This window comes from Oncorhynchus clarkii, chromosome 2 (genome assembly GCF_045791955.1).
Source record: "Oncorhynchus clarkii lewisi isolate Uvic-CL-2024 chromosome 2, UVic_Ocla_1.0, whole genome shotgun sequence".
NCBI classification, from domain to species: Eukaryota; Metazoa; Chordata; class Actinopteri; order Salmoniformes; family Salmonidae; genus Oncorhynchus; species Oncorhynchus clarkii.
Genome location: NC_092148.1, coordinates 54,183,095 through 54,195,694, shown reverse-complemented (window position 1 = coordinate 54,195,694; position 12,600 = coordinate 54,183,095). Strand labels below are relative to the sequence as shown.

The following is a 12,600-nucleotide window of genomic DNA, read 5'->3' as shown; positions in this document are numbered from 1 at the left end:
AAGTGCCAGAGGCTTCCAAAATGTTCCTGAGAAGATCTGGTTGTAGGATGTAGGAGCACATTTAAAACCCAGAAAAACATGAAAAGTGTTTAAAGTGTCTGCCCATAAACCGATCAGCCCCAAGCGCAAAGTCAACGGGCCTGTCTGCCTGCCTGCCTGCCTGCCTGCCCCACTGCCTGCCCAGCCTTCACTCATTCTACTATATGTTTACTGCTATGGTACAGTATATGGGCAGAGAGTGATTGATTGACAGATTAAATATAACTTTTTTAGGAGGTTATACCTCTCACACATTGCACTACCTACGCACAAATCCTGCAAGCTAAAATCGCATGGAGTGATTTATCAATACATTTTATGCACACAGTACATTATAATTCTGTATCCTATCTAATTGTGTGTTCTGCATACAGAATATACCGTGTACCTCACTGAGCTCGAGCTGTTTTGCAAGGAGGAATGGGAAAAATTTTCAGTCTCTCGATGTGCAAAACAGAGGCATACCCCAAGCGACTTACAGCTGTAATCGCAGCAAAAGGTGGCGCTACAAAGTATTAACTTAAGGGGGCTGAATAATTTTGCACGCCCAATTTATCAGTTTGTGATTTGTTAAAAAAGTTTGAAATATCCAATAAATGTCGTTCCACTTCATGATTGTGTCCCACTTGTTGTTGATTCTTCACAAAAAAATACAGTTTTATATCTTTATGTTTGAAGCCTGAAATGTGGCAAAAGGTCGCAAAGTTCAAGGGGGCCGAATACTTTCGCAAGGCACTGTATATATATATATATTTTTATATATTATCTACAGTAGGCTGATGGTTGTTGTGAGTGACAGCTGACCTGGAATGCTCTCTGGTCCACACTGGTCTGATGCAAGAAGTAGGACCTAGGCCAAAAGGTGGAGCCAACTATGCCACACCTAGCCCAGAAGCATGCCTGGCAGCCAAGGGGGACACTCACTCTTCTCCCTCCATAGGGGTGTAATGTCATAATGGAACACTTTGAGTTGCTAGAGCCCTGCTGAGAGGTAAGGGCTCCGTGGCTTAGGTCCACAGTTTACCTGATGCAGATAATGGACTTACCTCACGGTTGTCCAAATCAGCTTGCACCAGAGTGCCTTGGAAGCAGGGCTCTACGTAGCGCACGTAGTCAGTGTACTGTGAGGAGAAAAGATGACAAGGCAGGGTTGGCGTTAGCACCGGTCTTGTCAAGTCAGCCTGTAGTCCTGGCAACAGTGTACTGTAACAGTGATGCAATGCAACAGTATTGTGCTATAAAGGGTAATGTGTATAGGTGTGATGGTGTAATGGTGTTGACTTGGTCAAACAAAGATCAACTGAGGATGGGGGTGAATCTTTCACATTTCAATCCACGGAAATCAGAAGACACTGTTTGAGAGTGCATGGCCATTGGTGCTGAGTGGAGGGTTGACTCACAGCAATGACGTTGACAAAGTCGTTCTCCCCCAGCGTGTCCAGGATGGTGTTGATGGTGTGTTTGGCAATGGTCATCTTCAAGCCTTTCATACTGCCACTGATGTCCACCACAATGATAATGTCCTTTGGTGAGGTGGCAGCCTGAATATACCTGGGGGACAGGGGGAGAGAAACAGGACTGTAACTCTATGGTGTATGAGAGGGTTCTACCACCGCTACAGATTTTGTGGTACAGGGAGTGGGCTCGATCTCTCTTTTACACTGCTTCATGAAAATACTCTCCCCATAAAATTCACAACCTGTTACATAACAATTGACAATTAAATATAAAGCTAGGCCTGCAGTATAGGCACTGTATAACATCGCAACCACAGTATCTGAAAACCAGGGGCAGCTCAGGTCCCAGGACACCTTTCAACTGAGAGGAAAGATAGGGAGGGCAGCCATATGCTACCTAAAACCTATCAGGGTCATTCCACAACATGTGTGCCCTTTGACGTTTTAAGTAGAAGTTGTGAATCGATATCGATATCGAGTCTGTTCGAGTCGACTGACGCACCGGTGTGTCAATCTAAATGACACAGCAAAAGAATCCCCATCAAAATCCATCAGTTTTTTTTTTTGCGTTGGATGCGTCTCAATCCACGCACTTCCCCATCTGTGGTGAAAGCTGGCAGTTAGAGCGGTGTTTGTCAGACCATGGAGACATCCCAAAAACTCAATGGAAAAGGGAAGACTCACGAGCATGACGGTGTTCTTTTGCGGTACCGTCAATGTGCCATCTTCTGTTTGGTACTGTAGCTTCCGAACCTTTTGGGCTGCAAACTAATTGGACCCCACTGTGGAAAGGGGAGATTCTCACAAATACGATGGTGTTCTCTGTTTTGCTCTACATCCCCTACAGGAGATGTCTGAAGGTAACTGGTATTGGTAAAAATAAAATAAAAACCAGATGGAAGTAGGAAGGTAGTTTTGTGCTTACCCAGAAAAGGGGGTTAAATATGTGTAGTATGTACATCTCCTAGATTTAGGACAGAGACTTCAAAGCCTTTTTTGACTGTCCATTTTGCTATTTATGAATGTGCTATTCAATGTGTTTCTATGGGTTTTTTAGTAGTAAAGGTCAAAATCAATATTTTATCAAATATAAACTGTATGTATAATTTTTATGCCTAAAGGGGTCCTAAAATTCTTAATAAATTAGCTATATGATCCATAGTATGACCATCTTACAAAAATATCATGTTAACTTAGCCCCCCCCCCAACCTCTTAGGCTCTAAATAATTAATGGAAGTGCCCTTTAACATAGACCACATGGGCAGCCCAATTATTTTGACCAATCACATCAGATCTTTTCACATCAGCTCTATTTCAGAGCTGATGTTTTCATCACATTGGGAGGATTTTATTAGGATCCCCATTAGCCGATGCCAATGGATTCCGAACACATACCGAAAAAGATATTACAGACAAAATACCAATTAGTGAACAAAATATCAGAATTGGGCTGGTTGTCAAAACGCAGCCATGGAGAATTCAATAAATCTTATATTTTTATATAAATAAAGATTTGCTTAAGTGCCAAAATGCAGCATTTTGACATGTCCTTCCGTGCACCCTCTGTGACTTTTAGGAAGTTTTCAACCCATTTGATCCCAACATTTCTCCAAGTTTTTACCATCATTGTAATGCCCTGTGAGCTCCAAAAGTATTTGGACAGTGACACGTTTTGTTGTATTGTCTCTGTACTCCAGTACTTTAGGTTTGAAATGATAAAATGACTATGAGGTTAATGTTCAGACTGTCAGCTTTAAATTGAAGGTATTTTCATCCATATCGGGTGAACTGTTTAGAAATTACAGCACTTTTTGTTCATAGTCTCCCCATTTTAGGGGACCAAAAGTATTGGGACAAATTCACTTACAGTGGTTCCTCCTTTAAAAGTTGCACCTTTATATATACAGTGCCTTCAGAAAGTATTCAGACCCCTTAACTTTTTCCACATTTTGTTATGTTACAGCCTTATTCTAAAATTGACTAAATACATTTTTCCCTTATCAAGCTACACACAATACCCCATAATGACAAAGCAGATCCTTTGCTATGACACTTGAAAAAGAGCTCAGGTGCATCCTGTTTTCATTGATCATCCTTGAGATGTTTCTACAACTTGATTGGAGTCCATCTGTGGTAAATTCAATTTACCACAGGTCTAGGAGACCCCAAGGCCCAACATAAGTGATAGGGGACTAATGCTTGCCTCTGCTTGAGACAGTAAATCAATATACATGTACAATAATCCAATAATACATGGCCAAATCCCAGGACCTACCACATTAGAGCAATACACCCATGGCACTACATACTCTCTTTTCTCTGGCTAAGTAAAGTAAGGTAGTATGAATGCTGTAGTGAAGTCAAACTCAATTTAACATATTTTAAGTAGCAAAAAGTAAATAAATGATGCAACTAAACCAGAATAAAACTTGCGCATAGATTTCACATAAACTTATACATGAAAAAACAACACGCTACACCTTTGTACAAGAATATGTCAGTAATGAGCTGCACTGTGAAGAGGTTATTGTGCATTTTCCAGTAAACTAATGGCAAATTGTCATTTCTTAACTGGAAACACTTGCTGCCACTAGCAATCTTGCCAGTAGAATACTGTGCCAAAACTGACTCCTCTGTTGACAACCTGCACATCAATTGCTAATTGGCAGCATACTGTAACAGCTGCAGCCTATCAGAAAATTGCAGGCGTGGCTTTTCAGCTACGGAATGTCATCCCATTTAATGTGTTCTGTTCATGAAGACTAAAGGGAAACTTCACCGTCAGACACTATTTGGAGTGTTTTTCCAGTATCCCTGTAATAATAATAATTATGAATGATGAGAGGGTTTTACAATATAAACTCAGGAAAAAAAGAAACGTCCTCTCACTGTCAGCTTTGTTCATTTTCAGCAAACTTAACATGTGTAAATATTTGTATGAATATAACAAGATTCAACAACTGAGACATAAACTGAACAAGTACCACAGACATGTGACTAACAGAAATGGAATCATGTGTCCCTGAACAAAGGGGGGTCAAAACCAAAAGTAACAGTCAGTATCTGGTGTGGCCACCAGCTGCATCAAGTACTGCAGTGCATCTCCTCCTCATGGACTGCCCCAGATTTGCCAGTTCTTGATGTGAGATGTTACCCCACTATTCCACCAAGGCACCTGCAAGTTCCCAGACATTTCTGGGGGGAATGGCCCTAGCACTCACCCTCCGATCCAACAGGTCCCAGACGTGCTCAATGGGATTGAGATCTGGGCTCTTCGCTGGCCATGGCAGAACACTGACATTCCGGTCTTGCAGGAAATCACGCACAGATTGAGCAGTATGGCTGGTGGCATTGTCATGCTGGAGGGTCATGACAGGATAAGCCTGCAGGAAGGGTACCACATGAGGGAGGAGGATTTCTTCCCTGTAACATTGAGATGGTTGAGATTGCCTGCAATGACAACAAGCTCAGTCCGATGATGCTGTGACACACCGCACCAGACCATGACGGACCCTCCACCTCCAAATCGATCCCGCTCCAGAGTATAGGCCTCGGTGTAATGCTAATTTCTTCGACGATAAACATGAATCTGACCATCACCCCTGGTGAGATAGAACCGCGACTCGTCAGAGAAGAACACTTTTTGCCAGTCCTGTCTGGCCCAGCGACGGTGGGTTTGTGCCCATATGCAAGGTTGTTGCTGGTGATGTCTGGTGAGGACCTGCCTTACAACAGGCCTACAAGCCCTCAGTCCAGCTTATCTCAGCCTATTGCGGACAGTCTGAGCACTGATGGAGGGATTGTGCGTTCCTAGTGTAACTCGGGAAGTTGTTGTTGCCATCCTGGTCCTGTCCAGCAGGTGTGATGTTCTGATGTACCGATCCAGTGCAGGTGTTGTTACACGTGGTCTGACACTGCGATGACCACCAGCTGTCCGTCCTGTCTCTCTGTAGCGCTGTCTTAGGCGTCTCACAGTACGGACATTGCAATTTATTTCCCTGACCACATCTGCAGTCCTCATGCCTCCTTGCAGTATGCGTAAGGCACGTTTACACAGATGAGCAGGGACGCTGGGCATCTTTCTTTTGGTGTTTTTCAGAGTCAATTGAAAGGCCTCATTAGTGTCCTAAGTTTTCATAACTGTGACCTTAATTGCCTACAGTAAGCTGTTACTGTCTTAACGACTGTTCCACAGGTGCATGTTCATTAACTGTTTATTGTTCATTGAACAAGCATGGGAAACAGTGTTTAAACCCCTTTACAATGAAGATTTGTGAAGTTTTGGGATTTTTTACAAATGATCTTTGAAAGACAGGGTCCTAAAAAAGGGACGTTTATTTTTTTGCTGAGTTTAAATGTACTTTTAATCTGTCTATTTGCATATTTCAAGATATGGCATATGAGGGTGCGATGAAAGATCCAATGGGTTGTCAATAATTTTGAACAAACATTTGCTTGAAAACTTTAACTCAAATAACCCTCCATCGTTAAGTCAGTGGATGAATCAAAAGGATTATTTTCTAAATATAGAAAAATGTGGGCTACAGAGAGAAGCAGAATAGTGCAGTTAGAAGCTATATGGCATGAAGTACTGTAAGCACAGGTGATGTGCAGGGAATGAGAAATTAAAAAGTTTTATTGTGAGATGGCAGGATGGTGGGACCATGTGGGTCTGAGCAATTGTGAAGTCATTAATGTTTGTTGGAATTTGTGTCTGTAATTGTTGAGTTGTCTATTGTTTTTGGCTATGTATGTTTTTGTGTAGTACAAAAATAAATATAAAATATTATTTCAAAAAATGTAATAATACAATTATGCGCTATAGCTGTCTATGACGAGTCATGTTTTGTAGCAATTATTGTGGCCTTTGTGTTTCGTCAATTGCACGATCATGCTAGCAGCGAGTAGATATGGTCTTCCTTGTTCAATAGAGGCATTGGACTTGTCTCAACAATGTTCCTATCTGCCAGGACACTGCACGTTATGTTTCACAATATGGATCACTCCTATAGATTGGTATCCCTCCGCGGCACACACGTTCTCTTTAATTTTCTCGGCGGAAGTCCATATAGTTTGAGGTATAAACTTCCTGAAGTTTGCTTGTTAAATCACTGGTAAGTGTAATATCTTGCGTGGAATTATACTCACTGGCTGTTTGCATCTTGGAGCAGCTGGCCACATAGCCAGCCCCTTCTCTTGAGTGCTCCACTCGCTGTGTGTGGTTGATCTGTATCTTCCGCCCGTGGTTTGTCATACTTGCATTTCGTTAGCATTACACTCTGCCTCCCATGAGTACCCGATCATGGACACCATGATAGCTGCCATGGTCCACCCGGACTGGGAGATCATAGGGCAGAACCCGCAACTGAAGCCGGGACCCAGAGTCTTTGATGCAGACTTAAAAGCCACACATGGCTCCCTCTGCTCTCTTGGCCGCCTTATCAACATGGCTATGCTGCTGCAGGCCTACCTGCAGACTCTGTTTCCCCGGCTGCAGGAGGGCAAAGAGGAGCTCCTCCGGGAAGCGATGGAGGTGTCTCGCCTGCTTTCGTCGCTCCAGAGGAATGTGCCCCACACCAACGAACGGGCCATGGCGCAGGTGGTTACTTCTCTGGCTGGCCCAATCCCATCTGACAGCTGCTCTCCAGAGCACGTTAGTCACTCTCCCCATCACCCCAGGGCTGATGTTTGGCCCAGGGGTTGATTACATTCTGGAGCAGACTGATAAGTTTTGTAGGGACAAGCAGACCCTGAGACGGTTCATGCCGCCTCCTCAGGCCTCAGGTCCAAGGCAGACGGACCGTCGCCACCCACCTGCACCCGAACGACGGTGGGGTCCCTCTCCTACCCCATTGCATTGTGCTGAGGGACGACAGCGGGGAGGGGCACAGTGTGCGGGGGAGCAGCAACCTGTCAACCATCACCACCATAGGGACGTGCCTGGGGGACCCAGGCGCTCGAGTTGCTAGAGGAGAAGCGGGCCATTGCAGGACCCCTGACACACCCTTCCCCGGCCTCGGCCACTTCTCCCAAAGGAGTCCCCCTGAGTGTTGTCCATAATGCTCGAGGGGTACCGACTCCAATTCCGGTGCCAGCCCCCGTCCTTCAGGGGCTTTCATGTCACCACGGAGGCCAACCTCCTGAAGAAAACCCTGTGGCTGGAGAGCTTCTCACTCCTGGACAAGGGTGCCATCCGCAGGATCGAAACATCAGAATGGCTAGGTGGGTTCTACTCCACTTATTTTGTGGTCCCAAAAGAGATGGAGGGTTTTGACCGATTCTGGACCTCCGCAACCTAAATGGGTACTTGAAGGTACTGAGTTTCCACATGCTGTCCCCAGACCACATGTTGCAGGCCGTACTCAGGGACCAGTGGTTTGTGACGCTGGACCTGAGGGATGCATACTTTCATGTTCCTGTTCACACAGCTCATTGGCAGTACCTTCGATTCGCTTTCGAAGGGACGGCTTACGAACTCATGATTCTTCCCCTAGGCCCCTCGTTGGCACCCCGCACACAAAGTGCGATGGACGCTGTCCTGGGACCTCTCACGTCCCGAGGATTGTTGATTCTCAATTAACTGGACGATTGGCTGATTTGTGCCCCGACCAGGACCCAGGTCCTGTCAGACAGAGACATGCTTCTGACCCACATCGGCGGGCTGTGCATTACTGTTAAATGACAAGAAGAGTCATCTGACGCCCACCCTGAGGGTGGTCTTCATTGGCATGGAACTGGACTCAGTCCTCGTGTGAGCACGCCTGCCCGCCAGAAGGGTTCAGGAGATCTTATCTTGTCTCAACCTCTTTTGGCAGAGGCGGGTGGTATCCGCCCTGACCTGTCAATGCCTGGTAGATTTGCTGACGGCGACCTCATTGTTGATTCCCCTAGGTCTGCTCCATCTCCAGCCTCTTCAATGGTGGTTCAACTCCCACCTGCTGCACCCGAAGCGCTAGCTGCGGGTGACCGCCCAGTTCCTCAGGGCATTGTTGGCATCGCTGTCACTCCTTTCTCTCAGGTGAGGTGAAGATGCTGAGGATGTGCCGCAGGGAGCTGGACAGCACAGACGCCTCCCAGATCGGTGGGGGGTGTGACCAAGAGCAGGTCGGCCAGTGGCGGATGGCTACCCCCCTTGGAGTGGAAGGCACATCAATACACTAGAGCTCCGAGCTGTACTGCTGGCCCTGCGATCTTTCCTTCCACAACTGAAGGGAAGACATGTCCTGGTGAGAACGGAGAACACCACAGTGGTGGCTTACATCAACCATCAGGGTGGACTGAGGTCCCACCGCCTCCATCTTATGGCACGGGAGCTCTTTCTCTGGGCTCGGGGACAACTAGCGTCTCTACGTGCAGCGCACGTACCTGACATCCTGAATGTGGCAGCAGATATGCTCTCAAGGGAGGGCTTGGGACTGGAACCTACATCCCCAAGTGGTGCAGCATCTGTGGGACAAGTTTGGGAGGGTGCAAGTGGACCTGTTTGCCTCCCTGGACAATGCACGCTGCCCTCTGTGGAACTCCATGTCGGAGCCACCAGGGCCTCTGGGCTTGGATGCTCTGGCTAACGATTGGCCAGGGCTGGAGCTTTATGCATTCCTTCCTCTTCCCCTGATTTAGGCCTTGCGAGACAGGATCAGGAGTATCGTCTGCTGCTTGTGGCCCCATACTGGTCCAGATGACCCTGGTTCAGCCTTATCCTATCCCTGTTGTCTGGGACATCTTGGCAACGGCCCACGAGACCCGATCTGCTGTCTCAGGCCGGCAGAACTCTATGGCATCCGAGACCGCACTGCCTCAGTCTGTGGGCTTGGCTGCTGAACGGCACCAAAGGTCTATGTTAGGACTACAGGAGGGCTTAATGAACACTATTCAGAGCGCAATGTCACCGGCCACAACAGTGGCATACCAGTTGTTCTGGCGGTTGTTTTGCTCTTGGTGCACTGGTATTGAGGTTGTGCCCGAGTCATGCTGGGTGCAGCTGGTCCTCCAATACCTGCAGTCTCAATTCGATGAGGGTTTGGCAGCCTCTACACTGAGGGGGTATTATATCTGCCTGCCATGGACAGGCCAGTGGGATGCCATCCCTTGGTCTCTAGGTTTATGAAGGCGGTTCATCGCCTGCGTCCAGCTAGGACTCGCTCAATGGTGAGCTGGGATCTGGATGTGGTCTTGGCAGCTTTGGCAAAGCCGCCTTTCAAACCGTTGGAGTCTGCCTCCCTGAATCACCTCTCTATGAAGGTGGCTTTCTTGGTTGCGACTACTTCCATGAAGTGGGTGGGAGAGCTCCATGCTCTTTCAGTAAGTTCTGAGTGTTATCGGATGGACCCGGGTGGGAGGAGTATATCCTGTTTGGGATAGGGGGCAGCATTTTCACGTTTGGATGAAACGAATTCCCAGAGTAAACTGCCTGTGCATAATACTTGTATCTTTTATCAAAGTTTATTATGAGTATTTCTGTAAATTGATGTGGCTCTGTGCAAATGTTTTGGAGGCAAAGCCAAATGTAAACTGAGGTTTTTGGATATAAATATGAACTTGATTAAACACAACATACAAGTATTGTGTAACATGTTGTCCCGGGAGTGTCATCTGATGAAGAATATCAAATGTTAGTGATTCATTTTATCTCTATTTCTGCTTTTTGTGACTCCTCTCTTTGGTTGGAAAATGGCTGTATGCTTTCTGTGACTGGTTGCTGACCTAACATGTTATGCTTTCGCCAAAAAGGCTTTTTGAAATCGGACACTGTGGTTGGATTAAGGAGAAGTTTATCTTTAAAATGGTGTCTAATACTTGAATGTTTGAGAAATTTGAATTATGAGATTTCTGTTTATTGATTTGGCACCCTGCAATTTCATTGGCTGTTGGCGAGGGGTCCCGCTAGCGGAACGGGGTTCCGGATACGGTCAGCGAGAACAACAGACCAACTCTTTGTCTGCTATGGTGAGAGAGTCCTGGGAGCTGGGTTATCAAAGCAGATGTTCTTTCGCTGGATCGTCGACACGATTATGACAGCATACTGGCTGGCTGGCAGGCCAGTGCTGGGTTCTGTGGTGGCACGAGGTGTGGCTGCGTCCTGGGCTTTACTGAGAGTTGTGCTCCTCCTGATATCTGTGCTGCGGCCAGCTGGGCTTCCTCTTGCACCTTTGCTTGGTAATATCCGGTAAATGTGGCACTTCCCTCTGCGGTTGGTTCGGCGGTCCTGGGTGCCCCTTCCACATTGACGGCCCCTGCATCTTATCCGCTGGCTGGCCAGGTCCCTCTAGCATCGACTAAATCTGGTATGGGTATACCAATATATTGGAGTGATCCAATATAGTGAAACATAACAAAGGTTACATATGTAACCACGGTTATGTGAGCTATATGGATCACTCCAATCCTCTACAGTGCTAGAGGTGCCTACAGTGCTAGAGAACGTGTGTTGCGGCCTTGGGGTCTATATATAGGGGCGGACCTCAGCCGTGACACAGGTGTACACGGGAGTAAATCTTTAAATCCTCACCTCAGATTCATCCCTCTGCCAGGGAGTGATACCAATATATTGGAGTGATCCATATAGCTCACATAACTGTGGTTACATATGTAACCTTCTATATCTAGGTTCACTAATTTCCCCTGGCTTTGTAAAGACTGCAGCCCTACTTCCTTGTTTCCACCGTTGAAGGCAGGCTTTTCAAAATGGAGCGGTAGTAGTTTACAGGTTCACAGAAGCTTGCTAAATAATTAGCTACAATGGCTGCTTCTGATGATTCCTCTTTCCAAGAAGAGCTGGAGGAACAAAACATGTTTTTATGTTATTTTACATAGTAACATACAGCCCTATTTATTTGAGCCGGTATACACTTAAAAGGAGTTGAGACCACGAGAAAAATAATTGCGAGACCAGCAAGCAGCGGCAGCAGCCTAGACCAGATAGACCAGCACTCAGGCGAGCAAATGACAAATTAGTAAGTTGTTTTGCTGTCAGTAGCTAGCTAGCAATATAAGCTCTCTTTTTACACAAGGCAGTGTTGTTCAGTACAGCACAATTTGGTGATCGATTCGGCCATAACTGGGCTTGCTAGTACCTCTAAAAGGCCATCTAGCCAAGTTTAGCTAGCTAGCTGTGTATTTGCTATATCTAAAATATACTGTACTACAGTCTGTAGTCTAACGTTATAGCTAGCTATCAAGCCTAGCTAGCCTCAGTGCCTTTTCATTTGGAGAAAAACTGGAGAATTGTTTTGATTATGATTGCAGAGAGTATTGGAATGACTTTCTCTTTATGACTTATATCAGTCTTGGAGTTAACTATACCTGTGTGTTGTAGCTAGCTAGCTAACATGTGTCTGTGAGATGTCTCATATTCTACACCATGTTGCTACAGTACAGAGAGAACACAACGATTGCCCATGAATGTGTAACTAAGTTTTAGTCTTTCTCTCACAGACAATACCGTTTGATAAAAAGAAGTTGACTCTCAAGAGGCGATGTGAAAGGTCCCATAACAGCAATCTCTCCTTGTATAAAAGTGACTCCGAACTCACGGCACTACCCAAACACACCACATGCAAGTATTCCTTTTGTAGAACTGTTGTATTTATATATAAGCGTTAGTAGTATATTTTTCTTATGCTGTATATATGTCATACATTGCCATAACTGTTCCTGGATCCTGCTGTGTAAACAACCGGGTCTCCAGAAAAAATATAAGCCATGTCTACTTAATTGCTATATTGACACACTAATCTATTTTTATTGAAACATGTTTACTTGCCAACAAGTTTAAATGAAACACCAACTCCCTGCATTATTTGTTTTAGCAGTCAGACTGAAGCTAGTTTATTTTGGAACACTTCACATGTGACATTTCACAACTAAAATCATGTGAAAACATTTTAAAAAAAATACATATTTTTAAAGACATCACGTATAACATTTCACACGTGAAACGTGCTTTTGGAGCACTTCACATTTGATCAAATGTGCAATTCCATGTGTTATCACTGTTAAGCTAAAATATTTCCCTACCTGGGATTTTAACACACAACCGCTGGATTTGAGGTACGCGAATCCTTCTGCTCTTTCACATAGTTTGTAGCATTCCCCTAAACATTC

General features: G+C 45.5%; 1 protein-coding gene across 1 annotated transcript in view; it reads right to left on the bottom strand.

The window, feature by feature from the left end:
- The window catches only part of LOC139369905 (voltage-dependent calcium channel subunit alpha-2/delta-4-like), a 101,723-nt gene that overhangs the window by 77,958 nt on the left and 11,165 nt on the right, over positions 1 to 12,600 (bottom strand). Inside the window, exons 8-9 of the mRNA XM_071109189.1 lie at positions 1,440 to 1,590; positions 1,086 to 1,160 (exon numbers count right to left, since the gene is read on the bottom strand). Coding sequence (XP_070965290.1) covers positions 1,086 to 1,160; positions 1,440 to 1,590 — 226 coding nt within the window. The remainder of the gene's footprint in view (positions 1 to 1,085; positions 1,161 to 1,439; positions 1,591 to 12,600) is intronic.